The sequence below is a fragment of the Aristolochia californica genome, unplaced genomic scaffold (assembly GCF_029961685.1).
Source record: "Aristolochia californica isolate CCGP_79_NKW_82.1479 unplaced genomic scaffold, dmAriCali1.0.hap1 SCAF_3, whole genome shotgun sequence".
Taxonomy (NCBI): Eukaryota; Viridiplantae; Streptophyta; class Magnoliopsida; order Piperales; family Aristolochiaceae; genus Aristolochia; species Aristolochia californica.
In genome coordinates, this window is record NW_027181992.1 from 44,424,257 (window position 1) to 44,444,786 (window position 20,530).

The 20,530-nt window shown below is 35.5% G+C and overlaps 1 protein-coding gene and 1 pseudogene across 1 annotated transcript; both read left to right on the forward strand.

Moving 5' to 3' along the window:
* Window positions 1–8,813: 8,813 nt before the first annotated feature.
* On the forward strand, window positions 8,814–10,260 carry LOC137959602 (proline-rich protein 3-like). Its single transcript, XM_068806959.1, has 2 exons — window positions 8,814–9,828; window positions 9,911–10,260. The coding sequence occupies exons 1-2, from the start codon at window positions 8,814–8,816 to the stop codon at window positions 10,258–10,260; spliced, it is 1,365 nt and encodes a 454-aa protein (XP_068663060.1).
* A 2,227-nt stretch (window positions 10,261–12,487) lies between these two features.
* LOC137959603 (F-box/LRR-repeat protein 3-like) lies at window positions 12,488–20,517 on the forward strand (annotated as a pseudogene).
* The last annotated feature ends 13 nt before the right edge of the window (window positions 20,518–20,530 follow it).

Below are 20,530 nucleotides of genomic sequence, written 5' to 3' on the forward strand. Positions count from 1 at the left end.
AATTTTTAACTAAGTTCGAGCCGAGTTCAAACTTCAACATATATTTAAAACTTTTCAAAAAATATATATAAAATAAATTAAATATAAAATTATGCATATATTTTACATAAAATTGGCTATGACTTCTACATAAAATTGGGCATAACTTATATATATAATTTATGTATAAGATTGGGTATGACCTCTACTTAAAATTGAGCATAATCTATGTATATAATACTTATATAAAATTCGGCATGACCTCTACTTAAAATTAGACATAATCTATATACATAATACCTCCATAAACACTTCATAAAATTGTCTATACATTCCATAAACACTCCATGAAATTATTTATACACTCCATACAATGCATAACATTATGAATAAACTCCATACAATAATTAAACACAACAAAATTAAATGAAATATTACTATCAATTTACAATCCCCCAAATAAAACCTATAAATTCTTTAAATAAAATCCTATTACTATTAGAGACATACTAGAAAATTACAATAAATATTTTAATTTTTTCTTAGGAAAGTTAAATGGACCTCTTATTGCCTTTTCTAAGGAAATAAATAAAAAATAATAATTAATCTAATATATTATTATACTTATCGATAAATTTTTAATCAAATAAAATGACAAACACAAAATTGCTATGAAAATTGCCTCATGCTAAAAAAATTATATCATCAACTATCAAATACTTATTCAAAAGTTTTCTATATGGTTTTCTAGCCCATCTTGGCAAGAAAATCTTACTTAGAAAATTATATGATTTTTTAACAAGAATTTATAATTAGAAAAATATTTTAAAAAAACATGAGGCACTAATGGTCCCTATATTTCTACTAAAAATGTCTTTTCAACATTTATTGAAAAAAAACAATAATAGTCTCTAGAAACGTATTTCTATTAAAATATTTTTTTAATTTCTTCAAGAGCCATGAGGAAGGGACAAAGAGTTTTTTTTCCTTGTTTATGATCTCGCACGTAGGGGTGGCTTCAAAAAAATTATATATAAAATTATGCATACATTTTAAAAAAATAATGATAGGGGAGGTTCATGATTGAATTTCAATAATGGATTAAAATGCACCAATATTAATATTTTTTACTCCAATTATTGACTAGCTTGTTTTATAATTTTTGAATCTGACCATAAATTTACTTTGGCCTCCTTAGTGCCTTTAGATGAAAATTTATATTATAGGAAAAACTAGAAATATTTTTTCTATGATAATTATTCCCAAAAAAACCTTTAAATAAAATTCTATTACTATTAGTGACTTATTAGAAAATTACAAGAAATATTTTATGGCCCTTTTATTGCCTCTTCTAGGGAAATAAATAAAAATTAATAATCAATCTAATATATGATTATACTTATCGATAAATTTTTAATCAAATAAAATATCAAACACAAAATTGTAATGAAAATTGTTTCATGCTAAAAGTATTACAATATCAATTGTTAAATACTTATTCAAAAATTTTCTATACAGTTTTCTACCCCATCTTGGTAGGAAAATCTTACTTAGAAAATTATATGATTTTTAATAAGAATTTTCAATTAGAAAAATGTTTTAAAAAATATGAGACACTAATAGTTCATAAAAACTTATTTCTATAAAATGTATTTTTAATTTTTTTTTCAAGAGTTATGAGGAAGAAGAGTTTAAGGATTTTTTTTTTTTTTACTTTATGAGCACGTGTGAAATCATCTTCGCGCGGGGGAGGGGGGAGCTTACTGGTTCAGGTTTTCCACCGAGACGACGTGGAGGGAAGGGGGTTACGACACCGGGGAGGACCTATCGTTGGGGATGACAGTTGAGATGACAACGGCGGAGAAGACGAAAATGAAGGCGACGATGAGGAGAACAAGAAATCGAACGGACGGCCACAGAGGCGGTCAGCGAGCAGCTGTCGACGACGGTAGAGGCGACGACAACAACCGACAGGAGGGGCTCGGCGGTGGTGAGGGGAGGAAAAAATCCCCCTCCCCCCCCCGTCGAGTTCGATAGATAACGAATCGAACCGAGTCGAACTCGAGCCAATTGCGAGTTGGCTCGGTTAGAAGCCTCCCCTATGTAGGGTGACATTATGGTATATAGTACAACTTTTCAATAAAGGTGACATGCCTTTTTAATTATACAAACTGTTGTATGGGTCCTTTTATGTCTTTTTTTTTCTTTTAAGAGATGTAACCTTAAGGGCATGATTGATATTGTAAACATCTCTCTACAACTATAAATACAACCCAATGGGCTTAGGTAAGAGAATCAAGCTCTAGCCTTTTGAGCCTCATTCCCCTCATGGAATTTGTCCCTTCTCTTTTTCTCTCCTATCCCATGAGTTAGAGTTCATCTCTTCTTCTTCTGTTCTCTCATTCTCTTGAGATATCTTGTGTTTATGTGGAGGCCCTAAAATTAAACATGGTATCAAATTATACAAAAATCTTGAATGGAAAAAGAGAAGAAGATGGAGATAAAAAATGACAAACTAGAAGAAATAGAAAAAAAAAAAAGAGTTCTACATTTTTCCCTTTAGTCTTCTTATTTTCAAATTTGTGTGTTGAATGGAGCTTTCTCTCTTACTATTTTTTTATATATCAAACTATATATTTTCGGAAAGATCTTTGAGTTTGGTTTCTAACGCAAAAAAAAAATTATTAATAAGAGTTGTCTACAAAGAGAAATCAACATCTAAAGTAGCAAAGCTCAAACAACAAAAAATTTTTGAGTAACAACAAAAAACCACAAATTTTTGGGCAGTTTGTACCAACATGACTGAGAATTTATATAAAAATTTTATCTCAAAAGAAGGCTCTATGAGTTTATATTTTATCTCAATAAACTATTTCTCAATATGATCTTTCTAGGGAGAGATAACCACTTTGGAAGAATCAAAAGTCATGTTGGGAGTCTGTTGCATGCAAAAATTTGAATTTAAGTCGATTTTTTCGCTTCACTTTTGAGTTGCTAATCATAGTTAGGTTTTCTATTTTTTTTTTCAAATTCTAGTCAAGATTTTACTAACTTGAGTATACTTCATTCTTTAAGAGTTTTTTTTTTATCTCACATTACGTTGGTTTTTTTAAGTGAAGACTTGGTTCCTTTAGACAAACACTGAAGATTTTGAATTAGGAAGTCTTGTTTCTTCATTCTAAATTCCAAATATTTGTTTCCTAAATTTCCCTTATTCCAAAATTTGTCTCTTCAACATTTCTTTCCAAATTTGTCAAGTTGGGTTAAAAAGTAATTGCCTTATATGAGAAGTCTAATTTTAAAAAACATCCATTACTATATTCCATCTCAAAAATTTCTTATTGGAGTTTTTTATATTTTTCTCAACCATCATGTTTATAGAGGAATTATTCCATCTCAAAACTTTCTTATTGGATTTTTTTAAAAATTTCCCAATCATCATGTTCATGGAGGAATTATTTTTTATCTCCATCTTGAGTCCAACATGACCACTTTTTACCCATCTATTGGTGTAAAAGTGTATCCTTGGAATTATGAAGAGCTGTATTGTACACCTCATTCCATTTGAAGTATGAGAGCTGCAATCTTTTTATTCACACCCTTAATTCCTCAAAGTATTTTCATAAATTTGTGTTTTTTAAAATTATTTTGGAGTAATGCATATAGACCTACTACCTGCAAAGATCAGGAGTGTGCACAACATCTAGGTCAATTCAATTCTCTCTTTTTTTTTTTTTTTATCCAAGAGGTATACCCAAGTGGTATTTTCAGCTACCCTTAAAATGCGAGTAGATTCTTTTCATTACCTTAAAAATGGACCAAATTACCTTTAAATTTGTGTAGCCATTTCAAACTGGAGTTGGAGTTTATCATTGGGTTTGGGGTGATTTACTTCTCTCACCATTATTTTGTGCAAGTTGGGTATCTTAGTAAAGAACAAAGAGATACCCAACTTGAGGGAAAAAAAGTAGAAGAGGAAGTACAAGAAAGAGGTATCCAATAAAATTTCATGTGTTGCGGTAATCAACTTTTATGTGATCTAAATATCCAAGAATGGGGGAAAATAAAATGAAAACAAGATGAATCAAAACAAGACAATCAGAATTTCATTTTCAAGTACACAAGTTTTCTAACTAAGATTATTTACAAAGTGAAGTTACAAACACCGGCTTGAGGGGGAGTATTAAAAGACACCCACAAATGTAGGGTGGAATTACGGTAAATAGGACAACTCTTCAATATGGGGTAGCATGACATTGTAATTATACAAGCTTGTATCTATCCTTTTATGTTTTTTTCCTCTTAAGAGATTTCGCCCTAAAGGCGTCGTTGACATTGTAAACATCTCTTTAAAACTATAAATACAACCCAATGGGCATAGGGAAGAGAATCAAGCTCTAGCCTCTTGACCTTCAGTCCCCTCTTGGAATTCGTCCATTCTCTCCTCTCTCCCAAGAGCTCGAGTTTCTCTCTTATCTCCTCTTATCCTCTCCTTCTTATCTTCTCTTCCTCCCTTGAGATCTCTTATGCTTATGAGAAGACCTTAGAAATCAACGTGGGCAAAACATACAAATGTGATCAATTTCAAGCAAGTTGTAGCTATGTCCGAAGCAGTAAATATGGACACCCTTCAAAGATAATAGAGGATGTATGAGTAATGTTTGTCGAATAATATAAATTAAAATTTTAGGTATTTAATATTGCATAGAGTTTTAGATATGTAAGAATCAAAATGGACAAAAGCTATTTTATTATTTGCTATAATTTCCTAAAGTCATTAGTCCATTGGGATTTCCAATAAAGTCAGTATTCCATGGTAGACGTGTCGCTAATTCCATTGTCGAAGAAAGTGAGCATGATGAAATCTCCAATCTACATGGGATCTACCCTAATGATTAACACTCGATATACACTCAATGTCTACATACAAATGTTGTTCTAACCCAAACTGTGAAAGTATTAGATCTGAAATATGCATTTCTACAACATCAAAACACAACAATGGACCCTAGACAACTATGCAATATGTCCCTCCATGCATATACTTGGCAATCTCTCAAAATTCTCCTCTATGTAAGGTTGTCAAATAACCAACATCAAAAGGAAAAAAATCTTTATCACCTACCACAAGTTGATATTTTTTTATTAATAGATTTATGAACCAGATTTATAGAACAAATTACCTGATAAGATCTCTGATGGTGAATAAAAATTTGAAGAACATTAAATCAAAATGATCCAAATTCTTAAAATCATCGTGTCCCTAGTGGGCCCTCATCCTCGGTGAGATGAGAGCGTCCAATGTGGAGTGGCTCCCAAGTCCATAACTTATTACCTAAACGAATTCAAAAAACAATGAAGACAATATGACAAGAAAAAATATACACATATAAAACACAACAAAACTTGTAAAAGGGTAATACACCCTACAATACTACGAGTGTTAGCCTTGTGCATCTAACCCATTTCTCTATACAAGATAGCAAGGGTAGCAACACCTAATGTAAACGTCCCAATTGCATCAAAGTCATCAAGGAGCTGAAGATACATCAGGTAGACAATGTTATCACTATTATCTGTGAAAATAGTAGCATTGAGCGCATATAATAGAGACTCTCTCGCATACTATTGCACCATCATATAGTCAACATTGTCAGGTAACATATTTAACTCCTTAGACAATCACTTCAATTAAATACATCCACCCTTGATGATCTTTGGTGGTACTTAATGTCCAAGTAATCTAATCATGATTGCTCTCCAATCACTAATATACATTATCCTTGCAATCACTCCACTATCCACACGCAAACCAAGTAAGACAACAACATCTTGTAAAGTGATGCTAATCTCCCCTTGAGGTAGGTGAAATATTTAAGTTTTTCTATGCCATCTCTCAACCATAGCAATCAGAAGAGTTATATCAGGTCTCATCCACTTAAATTTAATGAAGTAGCCAAGCCAACTATATGGATGTTAGATAACATAAGTTCATTTAACTGCCATGTCCCCAACCCTGAGAAGTACTTTGACCCATCAAGCGCACCTCCCTCCTACGATGTGTCCCATTTGATAATTTATTGTGTTCCCTACCATTGCATGTGACAACGGCTAGCTAATACAACCCAACAGACCGGTCTGTTAGGTGCAGAAAACTACTGCCTACAAGAGTGGACAAAACCACTATGACAGCATATATTAGTACAATTATAAAAGTAAAATACATACATCTCCCCTCCATATACTCTTCAAATTGTGGGAGTTTTTTTTTATATATATAATATACTAAGCTCATATGTTCCCTATGAATAATTGATAAGGTTGATGCCATCCACGGGCAACCTTCTTTTACACACGCAACTATATAATTATTTTCACCTCACTTGATCACCTTGAATTTAAGAAAATTTCTTAATTTTTCTTTCATTGCTTTCTTACTTTCAAAAATCTAGACAACATATAAGTCACTCTTTTCACATAATATGAAGCTTAGCATTTCTAGTATGATTATTATGATCTACGAAAATCATTGACTAAATCAACCTTATTTTCTTCACCTAGAAACAATTTCTATCTTTGTAACCATCTAATTCAAAATCTTCTGTACCTACCAAACCATCGTTGTAAATCTTATTATTCACTACATCATCTCCTTCACCATCCATACCTTCTATGTTGTTAAATTCAATATCATCTATGTCATTTGTATCATAAAAAAACAATGTCATTCTCCACCAAATTCAAGATCATGCATATTTCTCCAACTTTTATGTCAACAGTTTCTTCAAGAATCTCATCATCCGTATCTGCAATTGAAATATGGTTGTTCAATGCCACTAATCTTAGACCACATAGTGGTTCAAGATATCTCCAACTGGATGAATACAATCTCTAGCAATGTCATAATCATTATCATTTCTACCACCATCAAACAAGTTCATCTTTTCTAAGTACAACTCAATAACATTTTGCTCACCTAGTGCAACAAAAAAAAAACAATGCAAATTAGTCTCATCCTCCATATTAAAGTCACAATAAGTCTTACAGTCTACCCGAACCCTACATTTAATAACCATTTAATGACGCCTTGGATTTTATCCCGTTGTTTCATATCCTTCGTTTAACCACTCATAATATTATGGATGTATCTACCATAACCATCCTCGTTCTACCTCCCTTCATGACACACCAACTTGTGTAATACGCCTTCCATATAGGAACATTAACATCTCCCTATCACTAGCCATACGTACTCACATTCATGTTAAATAGTGAACCGAAGAATTCAAAATTAAAGACTACATAAATATAAATTACAAATTGAGTCCACCCAAACTTCAATTCTTCCCAAAAACCATATAATTATAGGAGTGGGTTTTGAATTTAAATAACGTGACTTCCAAATCCAACTTGTTGTTCATTTGAATTCGTACCTCCACCTCACACATTTTGAGCTCAACTTTGTTTACCGTTATATTATTACAATTTAAGATAATTGCCAAAATGTTGACAACATAATCCTACATCCCTTATATTATGCCAACATTATCTGTTGTCCAGTGTGTATCAAACTCTGTTGCCAAAGCATAGTGCACAACAGATCAACAAATAATATAGCATGATAGAGAGGGCTTCTAGGGATATGCGACTAAAAAAATGTAACAACAGTCTTAAATCATAACATCATCCAATAGAAAACAACATTTATGAGTCTTGAATTGTCCTACATGACAATCGAAGAGTTTGTACAATTACATTCTAACATTCATACTCTCTTGGTAATTGTGGGCCAGCAAAATTCAAATATTACACGGTATTGGAACATATTTTACAACTCTTGGATGAATAGCCATATTCCATCAAAATAGTATAATTAAGAATGATTGCATAACATAACGATTATATCATTAAATGCATCACAATGCACCCTACCTATCTCGATATAGTGAGATTAGATCGTGGTTAACTTAGAACACATTAGCTCGGCCAATATTTTTTTTATTATATCAATTAATATGTTTGTTATGGTCATGTTATGCTCATATTTTTTGGTTATTTTTCATCGTGATCATCAATTTTTATGTTTAATTATGTTTGTTACATATGTTAAACAAACGTGTTATGCTCGTCTTTCACAGTTCGTTATTAACCTAATTATTAGTGTATGTTACATATGTTTATGAACGAATTATGGTTATGTTATGCTCATCTGTTTTTGTTTTTTATCGTCTTACTGAAGAATTGTTTATGCTTATATTTTCCATCTTATGCATGTTATGATCACAATATTCCCAAATTATTATTAATGTTGAGGCTTGATTGAGCACGTTTTCGTATTGATCTTACTCAATCCTATCACATGAACAATAGACACATGATCCTTCTTCATAAAATCCATGCAAGAGTCCCATAGTACCACCCTTGGCTCCAATGGTGTTAACTCATCACTGCATGAGCACCATCACATAAACACTCCTATTCACCATCAAATTCACAAAAACAATTCCAAAAAAAAAAAAAAAAAACTCCAAAGATCAGAAGCAAAGAACAATTTCAAAGTGGAGGTCAACCTAATCCTCTAAATCGGCAGATATGGAAAAAGCTTCTAACCACGTCTTCAGCGGTGCTGCGTAGTGGCAGCCAACCTCTGGGAACCAAGTGGTCGTGCAGCCGTGTCTCCATTGCGTTCAGATGTTTAAAAATGTGTATTTGTGAAACTGCTCCTCCACGTCTATTCTGAACCAGACGCATATATAAACTCCTTCCATACGCAATTCCCTCCATCCCTCGACTAATCCTTCTGAATTCTTATCTCAGCGGTGTCTTCGTTTCTCATGGCTCTTAAGCACTTCTTCCTGGGGTGCTCCCTCGTCTTCTTCCTCTTGCTCGCGGGTGTTCACGGTGGGGACTCTACAAAATCAGCTTCCACTGATCATCCTGCGACAGGCTACGAGAAGCCCAACTCAGTTCCTGTGTACGAGAAACCGAAAGCTGATTTTGAGAAGATAAAGCCTGGTTATAAAAATTCGGAGCAGAAGGTTGAGTACGAGAAGCCAACACCGAAGCCTGTGTACGAGAAGCCCAAAGTTGCTTATGAAAGGATAAAGCCTGACTATGAAAGGTCAATACCAAAACCTTCGTACGAGATGCCGAAAGTTGATTACGAGAAGATGAAGCCTCATTACGAAACTCCAAAGCAAAAGGTTGAGTACGAGAAGCCAAAGCAAAAGGTCGACTATGAGAAGCCCGACCAGAAGGTTGAGTATCAGGAGTCTAAACCAAAGCCTGCCTACGAGAAGCCCAAAGTTGATTTTGAGAAGATAAAGCCTGATTTCCAAACGCCAAAGAAAAAGGCTGAGTACCAGAAGCCAAATGCAAGCTACGAGAAGCCGAAGATCGATTATGAGAAACCAAAGCTTGTGACCGAAAAGATAAAGACCGAGTATGTGAAGCCAAAGCAAAATGTCAACTATGAGAAGCCGGACCAGAAGGTTGAGTATGAGAAGCCTACACCAAAGCCTGCTTACGAGAAGCCTAAAGTTGATTTTGAGAAGATAAAGCCTGATTTCCAAACGCCAAAGCAAAAGGCTGAGTACCAGAATCCCAACCAGAAGGTTGATTATGAGAAGCCAAATGCTGGCTACGAGAAGCCGAAGATCGATTATGAGAAACCAAAGCTTGAGACCGAAAAGCCAAAGATTGGTTACGAGAAGTCGACGCTCGATAACGCGAAACCTAAGGTTGATTACGAGAAGCCAAAGCTTGACAAAGATGAGCTTTTCGACGCAATCGGTGTGCAAGGTCTCGTCTACTGCCGGCGATCCGCCTACGATCTCAAGCCTCTTCAAGGTATACCTCGCTCGTCTCTCTCAATTCTCTAACTTTGTCTGAGCTCATCTAAGATTAGTAATACTTCCTCTGGCAAATGCAGGCGCTGTTGTGAGAGTGACTTGTCTCACAAAGAATGAGAACGGATACGAATCAGCACCGGTGTCATTCCTATGCAATCCAACAAACGAGAAGGGCTACTTCTTCATTACCAAGAAACTCTCCGAGTTTGAGAGCAACGCGGGCAGGAAGGTCTGCGAGTGCAAGGCTTTCCTCCATTCCTCTCCCTCCGAGACCTGCAACGACCCCACCGACGCCGACTACGGCGTCACCGGCGCACCTCTCAAGGGCCAACGTCTCCTCCCTTACAACAAGATGAAGCTCTACTCCGTCGGCCCCTTCATCTACGGCGCCAAACCAGAAGCCACAACCCCGAAAGGCGGCGGTTACTAGTTACCTTGGGCGATGCAGATCCTTTTCCCGAGCTTCTTTTCAAAAGTCACTTGATATTGTGTTTTGACGTCTTCTTCAATTTATAGCTTATTTATTGCTCAAGCGGAATAATTAATCACAAAAAGGTGGGCAATTGGTTGATTCGTAATTATAGTTTGCTATTTAATGGAATACGACGATTTATTAATTAATTTGTAAAAGTCAATTAAATTCTTATGTCAAGGGTGGCTTCAACCGAGCCGGCTCGTGAGCGGCTCAAGTTCGATTCATTATCTCTCGAGCTCGGCTCGTTTAAATTAACGAGCCGAACTCGACTGAAGCCAGGTTCGATTTGTCGGCTCGCGAGCTAGCTCGAGCTGAGTCGGGATCGGAGTCGGGATCGGGAGAAGGGGAGCGGGAGCATGAGCGAGAGTGAGGGGAGGAAAAAAATTTCCTCACCTCGTCACCATCAAGCCCCCACCGTTGGCTGTTGTCGCTGCCTCTATCGCCATCGACAGTTGCTCGCTGGGCGCCTCTATGATCGTCCTTTCGATTTTTTTCTCTGATTTCTTCCTCTCCTCACCATCGCCTCTGTTTCCATCGTCGCCGCCGCCATCACAACCGTCATCCCCGACGACAGGTCCTCCTCGGCGTCGTAACCCCCTTCCCTCTGCGTCGTCTCGGCGAAAAACCAGAACCAGGAAATCCAGGGGAGAAATAATCTCCCCCCCCCCGTGCGAGATTATAAAGTAAAAAAAAAAGAACTTTTTTCCTTAAACTCTCAAAAAAAAAATTCTTTAAACTCTCCTTCCTCATAGCTCTTGAACAAATTAAAAATACATTTTATAAAAATATTTTTTGATGAATTATTAGTATCTCATGTTTTTTGTAAATATTTTTCTAATTAAAAATTCTTATTAAAAAATCATATAATTTTCTAAGTAAGATTTTTTTGCCAAGATGGGGTAGAAAACTGAATATAAATTTTTTGAATAAGTATTTACCAGTTAATTCTGTAATACTTTTAGCATGAAACAATTTTTATTGCAATTTTCTGTTTGACATTTTATTTGATTAAAAATGAATCGCTAAGTATAATAATATATTAGATTGATTTTTAATTTTTATTTATTTTCCTAGAAGAGGCAATAAGAGGTCCATTTAACTTTCCTAAGAAAAATTTTAAATATTTCTTGTAATTTTCTAATAAGTCACTAATAGTAATAGGATTTTATTTAAAGGATTTATAGTTTTTACTTCGGTGATTGTAAATTGATATTGATATTTCATTTAATTTTGTTGTGTTTGATTATTGTAAGGAGTTTATTTATAATGTTATGCAGTGTATGGAGTGTTTATGGAGTATATAAACAATTTTATGGAGTGTTTATGCAGGTATTATATATATAGATTATGTCTAATTTTAAGTAGAGGTCATGCCCAATCTTATACATGTATTATATATAGGTTATGCCCAATTTTATGTAGAGGTCATGTCTAATTTTATGTACAATTTATTTTATATATATATATTTTTTAAAAGTTTAAAATGTATGTTGAAGCTCGAGTTCGGCTTGAACTCGGTTAAAATTTTTGGGTTCGAGCTCGATAACAATTTTAGGTTCAAGAAGAAGTTCGGTTAGAAGCTCGGTCGGACTAGTGCGGTGGTGGGGCCCGCATTGAGGAAACCGGATTTTGTACTTGCTTACGTGGCAGTTCCTCTCCACTCCTCTACTCAAATCTGTCCTCTTCATGGACTCAAAAACGCTGTGTCCGAGTCGGTTTTTACTCGGTGCAGGCCGCTTCTCGAGCACGCTTTTCTCCGTACCGTCTCCCTGACCATAAACCGAGAGAGGAGGGGGCAGGCTTACTTTCTTTGTGCTCCGGCGGGAATACTCTCTCCATCTGTCTTTTTGAAGGACAATCGTTGACGGAAAAGAAGGATGCAACCGGTGTACAAACCTCCTTTTATTTCCTCACTGGCGTTAATAGCTAATGCAGCAGTTCGTCCTTATCTTCTTCTATACCTTCCCTTCACATTCTTCCTATTCGATCCGACTTATGAGGAAGTGGTTCGATTTGTGGTCTCGATGAGAAGACTGAACTTCCTCTGTTTCGATACTGACCAGCCTGACCGAAGATCTGCTTCTCAATATATTAGACAGGAAAGGGAGACTTGGCGCCTTGTTTGCACCTATTTCCTCTGCTTCGAGTCGCTACATCGCAAATCCCTCCCGAGTTCTGCGCCATGAGGCTCTCCCGGCACTCCTACGCCGATATTCCTCCCTTGAGCGTCTTGACCTTTCTGTTTGTGCGCGCGTCGATGTTCTGGTCTCGCGTTCTCATTCGTTCATCCCGGCTGGGCTCGGGGACTGAGATCGCTCATCCTCTGCCGTGCCACTGCAGTGAGATTTGGCGCCTTGGAGGCTGCGGTGCTCATCCTCTGCCGTGCCACTGCAGTGAGATTTGGCGCCTTGGAGGCTGCGGTTAAGGCCTGCCCCTCTCTGGGGGAGGTCGACGTCTCCTACTGCAGCAGATGGCGGCTGGGCATCGAGCCGGCCCGGATCTGCCTATTTCCGAGCCGAGTTTCGAGCCAAGCCTGAGGCCTAAAATTGTTAGGAGCTCGAGCCCAAAAATTTTAACCGAACTTGAGCTTTAACATACATTTAAATTTTTTTTAAAAATATATATCAAATAAATTGTATGTAAAATTATATATATATTTTACATAAATTTGGGTAAGACTTTTACATAAAATTAGGCCTAACCTATATATATATAATACATGTATAATATTGGACATAAGCTCTTCTTAAAATTGAGCATAATCTATGTATATAATACCTGTATAAAATTCGGCATGACCTTTACTTAAAATTGGGCATAATCAATATACATAATACCAACATAAACACTCACTCCATAAAATTATCTATATATTCCATAAACACTCCATGAAATTGTTTATACACTCCATAAAATAGTTTAAACACTCCATACATTGCATAACATTATAAATAAACTCCATACAATAATCAAACACAACAAAATTAAATGAAATATCACTATCAATTTACAATCACCCAAATAAAAACTATAAATCCATTATAAAATTACAAACTATAGTTATTTCTCTTAATGCTAGAAAATAATATATGTCCCTATATGAGCAAAATCTCCACCTATGACAAAAACAAAAAAATAAAATTAGTTATTGTCAGATAAAAAAATACTCTTCCACTACTAGTTACTTAATGTTGTTAAAAATATTAAAATTACCATGATGAGAGAGACATAAAAAATCATGTAGCTGGTAGCATTATCTCTACACTCTTCTTCTCAGGCTGTAATCATAAAACAAAATTTTAATAAATAAAACTAAAAAATATCTTAATAAATAATTAATCAAAGAAATTCACCTTTTGATTTTTCTTGACACTGTGAAGAACCCGAACCCAATCACTACCACAAATCAAAGCTTGAACTGTATTTGGTGCTAAGGAAGAACGATATGAGTCTATTACTCTACCACTAGCACTAAATGTAGACTCTGAAGCTACTGTGGATATGAGAATTACAAGGATGTTTGCTGCCATCTTATATAATACCCGAAATTTCATATGATTCACTTTCCACCATTCGAAAACATCAAAATCATATTGTGAAGTTTCCTCATAACTATATACACATTCTTCAAGATAAATTTCCAATTCTGACTTTGGTGAATTAGCTACATCCTTTTGTTTCATATAACTCATTAACTTTGACCAACCTGAACTTGATGAAGGCCTACGACTTATGGAAACACCCATAAAGCTAGTACTTGAAACAATCTCTTCATTTCTAATATCCACATTATATAAGGATACATATTCATCGTATATCTCATATAAGTGCGTCGAACTAAATTTATATTCATTGTAGCTTCCTCCTTAGAATATATCACTGAAAAACACATTTCGATCAACTTTAATTTGACCCTTGGATCCAAAACTGAAACAACAACCATCAATAAATTGCATTCACCCAGTACTTCTCAAATTTCTCTTTCATTCTACTAACCATTGTCCTAATGAAAACATTTTCATTTGTAGAATAAAAATCCAGAACTTTTTTTACCCTATATACCTCACTAAGGTACAAATTAAAAGTAGGGTAATCACTCCCAGAAATTATATTAGTAACTGCATTAAAAACTTCTAGAATCTCACACACTATGTCAGCCTTTTCCCTTTCATCAAAACTTGGCAAACAATCATAAATTGGTTCTCTAACTTTAAATCTAGAGAATGCATTTGAATTTTAATACAGAAGACAACATGTCATAAGTGGAGTTCCAACGAGTTGGACAATCAATAGCCAACCTCTTTTCACCAAGTTCTAATTGTTGTACAATTTTCAGAAAAAGTGCGAAGTCTAGCCTCAGACAGATTTATGAATTTGATACTTTCACGCACATTATCAATGATATCTTTAATCTGAACAAGACCATCTTGGACTAATAAGTTCAAAATATGAGTACAACAACGCACATGAAACAACTTTCCACCACACACCAAGTTTTTTTTCCTTGAAAAATCTTGTTTCAAAACTCTGATACAAACATCATTATATGCAGCAATCAACTGAAATACTAAAAACTTTATTTTCGATCTCCCACTCTTTCAAACACTTGTAAATAGCATATGCTATATCAACGCCACGAGGAGTAGGAGGAACATGCACAAAACTCAAGACTCGTTTTTGTAGCTTCCAATTACTGTCAATAAAATGCCCAGTAATAACCATGTATTCAATCTTTTGATTTTGGGACTTCCAAAGATCCGTGGTAAGACTAATCTTGTTAATCTCTTTTAACAAAATTTTCAATTTCTTTTTCTCTGCCTCATACTCTTCTATACACTACTTCTTAATGGTCTTACGGGATAATTTCTCATAATTTATATTTGCCATCTTCATTACAAAAATAAATCCCTCCTCTTCTACTATCATGAATGGATGCTCATGCATAAGAATCCAATGAACAATGAGTACTCTCATTTTAACTTGATCATATTTTTCTCCAAAATCCTAAAAGGAAGTCCAAATGGACTCTGATATACATTAGACCCCGCTCTCACTGGTTGAAAGTTTAAGGTTTTTTGTTTTCTCATTGCCACTTTTCTACTAGTGCAACGTTTCAAATGTCGACTCATATGTGTGGTCACTCTACTACTAACAACACTCAAATTGATTTTACAAGGAACACACTGAGCCTTTTTTGTACCATTAAGTGATACTTCTTTGAATTTCAACCACACATGAGACTTTTTTTGTATTTTTGAAGTATGGGTAGAGTCACCTTTATCCTCATTTATGGTAATTTCATCCCGGCCCACTTCTATGACAGAGGGTAGTGACTCTGGTGGAGTTGAGTCACTATTTATGGCCACACTAGAACTAGTGTTAATTATTGATGTCAATTGAGGAGGTGTTGACATTCTTACTTCTACAAAAAACCAAAATTATAAATTAAAAACATAGAGAAAAGAAAGCTTTAAGATACTTGTCTATTCTTAGAGGAAGGTACGTGACGATGTGACAATCGGGAACGACCCTTGTCTTTCAATGCAACGGGGTCTCTTTGAGCCTGTAGCCTTGTAACCAATAGTTTCTAATCCAATATACCGATCCTTTTTTATATATAAATTTAAAAACTTCTAAGAGAAGGAAATAAGCACACCAACATTCTCTTCTAATATTCTGATGAAATTCAACCTCAATACTAAGAAATTAATGATAAAAATGAAAAAAACAAAATTCAAACCTTACAGAAACATAAAGTGTGTTCGCCGTTCAGGGATATCTCCAAAAGTCTTTCCAAGAATGAAGGACCACTGCTGAAATGAAACGAGAGTTAGAAATTTTGTAGGGTTAGGTCAGCGACAAAAAAAAAAAACAGAATAAATAAAAATCTTACCTCCCGTCGGATCGTCGCTTTCGTCTCGTCAACGAGGAAGAACTTCGGATGAAGAAATCGAAGAGGAAGGATAAAAATCGATTGCAAAAAAGAGAGACAATTTACATCCGTTTGTATCTAACGTATCAATTCAACGAAATATTGGGTCTAAAAATAAAAATTATGTACTGTATTCTGAAATGTTCTAATCTAATATGTATGAAGAATACATGCTTACTAGACTTGTTACTAGTCTAACATAACACAATTGGGTTGAGTTCCATATGCATAAAAAAAGTTTTGTTTTGGTGAACAACAATTTAATTATTATGGTTGTTTTATGGACCACAATATTATATTTAGGAATAGGAAAAGTTCCATAGGAATAACAAAAAGACACATGAAGAAAGAACAAGCTCTGATCTGATCACACCAGATAGGTTTTTTTTTTACAGTTTTGTAGTTAGGACATGATTTTTGTCTACACAATTGCTTCAAAGAGCATGTTATCGTAATTTTAATTCTCTCAACTTATTAAAAAAAAACAAAAAAAACAAAACCAAGTCACAATAGAAGCTGCAGAAAAAAGATAAAGACTAATCATTGCATTTTGGATAAAAAAGTCCACTACCAGATAAAATATAATTAATATGGACACAATCTATATGAACAGAGATCAATATAAGTAGCGAACTAGCAAAAGTAGATGTGCACTGTACATTGAAAATGTTGATAATCCACATATTGTGACTAGAAGAAGGGCTTTGAGACTTTGTCCACAGGAAAATCGTATAGGATACCAAATGTAGGACAACATATGAATGACGACAGTACATAATGCAATGTCGAGCAAAGGATGAATGATCCTTTTCAGCTTAAACAAATTCTTAAGAGAGAACAGAAATTTTATGCATTTAAAACCAATACTGCTGATAGCAATATGGGTGGAAATTGGAAGGTCAAAGTTTAGGCCTGTGAGTAATAAGATAATAATCAACTACATGGTCTGCTAAATTCTCTTCATGCTTAAAAAAAACCAAATGATAGAAAATAGATACGAGATAAACTTATTGATTGAAAAAAAAAAGTAAAAAAACGATTAAAATGATGTATTTAACTTTATCTGGAACATAAACAACGAATCCTAGAGTCCTGTCAACCAAAGGCTAACTACACTTACAGAAGATAAAAATGAAAACAAAAATCAACACTAAAATCACAGAGGAAGAAAACGTACAGAAGATAAAAATGAAAAAAAAAAAATCAACATCGAAATCGCAGAGGAAGAAAACGTACAAAAGATAAAAATGAAAAAAAAAATCAACACTTAATCGCAGAGGAAGAAAACGTACAGAAGACAAAAATGAAAAACAAAAATCAATTCCGAAATCGCAAAGGAAGAAAACATACAAAAGATAAAAATGAAAAAAAAAATCAACACTTACAAAAATAGATAGTGTTCGCCGTTCGGGGATATCTCCAAAACCTTTCAAAGAACGAAGGATCACTGCTGAAACAAAGCGAGAGTTAGAGATTTTGTAGGGTTAGGTCGGCGACGAAAAAAAAAACATTAAATAAAAATCTTACCTCCCGTTGGATCGTGGCTTTCGTTCATCGGTGAGAAAGAACTTCGGATGAAGAAATCGAAGAGGAAGAAGATATAAGAGGAAGAAATCGCAGAGGAAGACGAAAAAATCGAAGTTTTTGACAGAGATTGAGGAATCGGAGAGTGAGAGGGAGAACGAGGGATTTGAAGACCAAAATCCCCCGTTTCCCATGAATACCCGTTGACGGATAGTGATTTCTGCGAGAAAGTCATGCTGAAATGGTAGAGAAGTATGGGTTCCTAGACGGTAGGACGGAAGAGAAGAGATGGGACTCTCTTTCCCAAAATTTTTTTTAGAACTGCCCCAGATTCCCGAATCGCCGCTCGTTAAAACGAGCCAATTCGCGAGCCTACGAACCGAACCTGGCTCTGCTTGAGTTCGGCTTGTTAATCTAAACGAACTTATTTCTGAGCTCGAGTTCGATATATAACAAATTGAACCGAGCAGCTTACGAGCCGGCTAGGTTCGAAGCCACCCCTAATCGGTGTCTGGAAATTTATGATCTAGGTCTCATTCTTCTCTCCAAAGAAGTGCCGCGACTTGAAATTTTTTGACATTTCTTATCTCAATGTTCTAAATTTCGCTCCTCGGTAGCTTTCTAACTGAAAAACAAAAAAAAAAAGAATCTCCAGACTTCTGGACGGCAAATTTCGATTAGAAAATGCACGCGTTTTCGCTGCTTTATGAAATGGTAAAACCTGCTTTTTCTTATTGCAGATATCGAATACAAATCTTCTCTAAGAAAGCTGGAGTCTTTATTGATGGTTGGATGCTCAAACCTGGACGACGATGGTATGAATTTTCTGAAGAACGGGAATGCTTCTCTCAAGGTGATCCTCTTTCTTCTTTATTTGGGATTTAGTTGTTTCCCACGCAGAAAAGAAATATATCGTTCAGTGAAATTGATAATTCTCTCCGAGGCCCGAGCATCTGTTTTTTGAGGATTTCTATGCAGGGAATGTCTTCATCTTTTTGTTATGTGAAAGGTGTCTCGAAAAGAAATTTGTTCTAATCACATTTGTTGTATTTCAGATCTGCTTTGAATAACCAACATTGGAGAAACTATAATCATGACCTGCATAGCTAACCTCGCCTTTTACTATTTATTTCACTAGCACTGTCTTTTGAGCCGACCAAAGAACTATCTCACTCTAAAATGAAAGAATGAAACAAGAAAGTACGGAATCACTGAAAAATAATTAGGCAACATACAATGCAGCTTCATGTACTCACCTGCTATTTGATTCCTTCTTGTCAGTGAATCGACATATCAAGGAGCAAAAAGTTGACTCCCTCTGGGTTAGCTTCAGTGATTAAAGGACACCGACGTCTTCACCAGATCACAGATCGTCACTCAGTTCCCGTGAGTTGAAGGTCGTATTAACTATGATTTTTTTTTTTTTTTTGGCTTATCATGATTGGAATGTTCTATTAACTGTTGAAAAAAAAAATTATTTTGGTTTGGAGGAGTTGTCAACACCCTTTCTTGTAAATCTGAAGGAATTGGAGAGCCTGAGCTCAATAAGATTGGACGGTCTTCAATTGTCTGCTTCAGTTCTGCAAACCATTGGTCATAACTGTAAAAAGCTTGGTTGAAATTAGACTCAGCAAATGCAAGGGTGTGACTGATGAAGGTGTTGGTGCAGTTGTGACTGACCGACTGCAGAGCATTGATCTTACTTGCTTCAGTGCTATCACAGATGATGCCATTCTGGCCATCGCCAACACGTCTAAGAAGCTTCTGAATCTGAGATTGGAGTCCTGCAGTTCTATCGCAGAGGCAGGATTTGATAGGCTTGCAACTTGTTGCTCATCTCTAAGGGAGCTAGATCTCACAGATTGAAATGTAAATGACACGGGTAATAATTTTGACCTTTAAAAGAAGAGCTATTGATCTTTGTCCGTGCCATTGATTGAATTTCAAAGAATCATCTGCTTCCAGGATTGAAGTGCTTATCTAAATGTTCTGAACTAGTGGACTTGAAACTAGGCCTTTGCCCCTACTGATAGGGGACTGACCCATATTGGATTCAACTTCAAAAACCTTAGTGAACTTTGATTTATACAGGTGACTGACTAGCTTGACAAGTACAACGTGTTGTTTAATAAGTTAAATATCTCCATTGTAGATGCACTGGTATAGGTGATATGGGGTTAGCTTCAGTAGCAAGTGGGTGCAGGAGGTTGACGAAACTAAATATATGCTACTGTGGACAAATAACAGATGAAGGGATCAAGTATTTGAGCTTATTAGAGGAGCTTTCCGACTTAGAAATGAGGAATGTTATGAAAGTAACAGGTAAGGGATTGGCTGCAGTTGCCATGGGATGTACAGGTCTAACCCAATTGGAAATGAAGCGATGCTACTGAGTAGATGATATGGGCTTTTTGGCACTTGCTCAGTATGCAAAAATCCTCAGACAGGTGTTTACTTTAAAATGGTGCGACCTTAGAGTTTTATGATCAGATAAATATTTCATACTGTCAAGTTTCGGATGTGAGTTTGTGCATGATGCTAGGGAATATGAGGTGCCTACAGGACGTGAAAATGCAGCATCTGACCCTTTGTCATTGGAAGGTTTCGAGCTTGGGCTGAGAGCAAGCTGTGATAGGCTAAAGAAGGTGAAACTGGTAGCTGGTTTGAAGAATTTGCTCTCCAGGGAGTTGATGCACTGACTTCATGCTCGCAGGTGCAAGATAAAGTGGGCCGACAAGCCCTTCTTATTGGTGTGAAAAAAAAAGATCC

Coding starts and splice junctions, on each gene's coding strand:
- LOC137959602 (XM_068806959.1), top strand. CDS start 8,814: ATGGCTCTTAAGCACTTCTTCCTGGGGTGCTCCCTCGTCTTCTTCCTC. Junction 9,829..9,910: donor CGATCTCAAGCCTCTTCAAG/GTATACCTCGCT, acceptor TGGCAAATGCAG/GCGCTGTTGTGAGAGTGACT.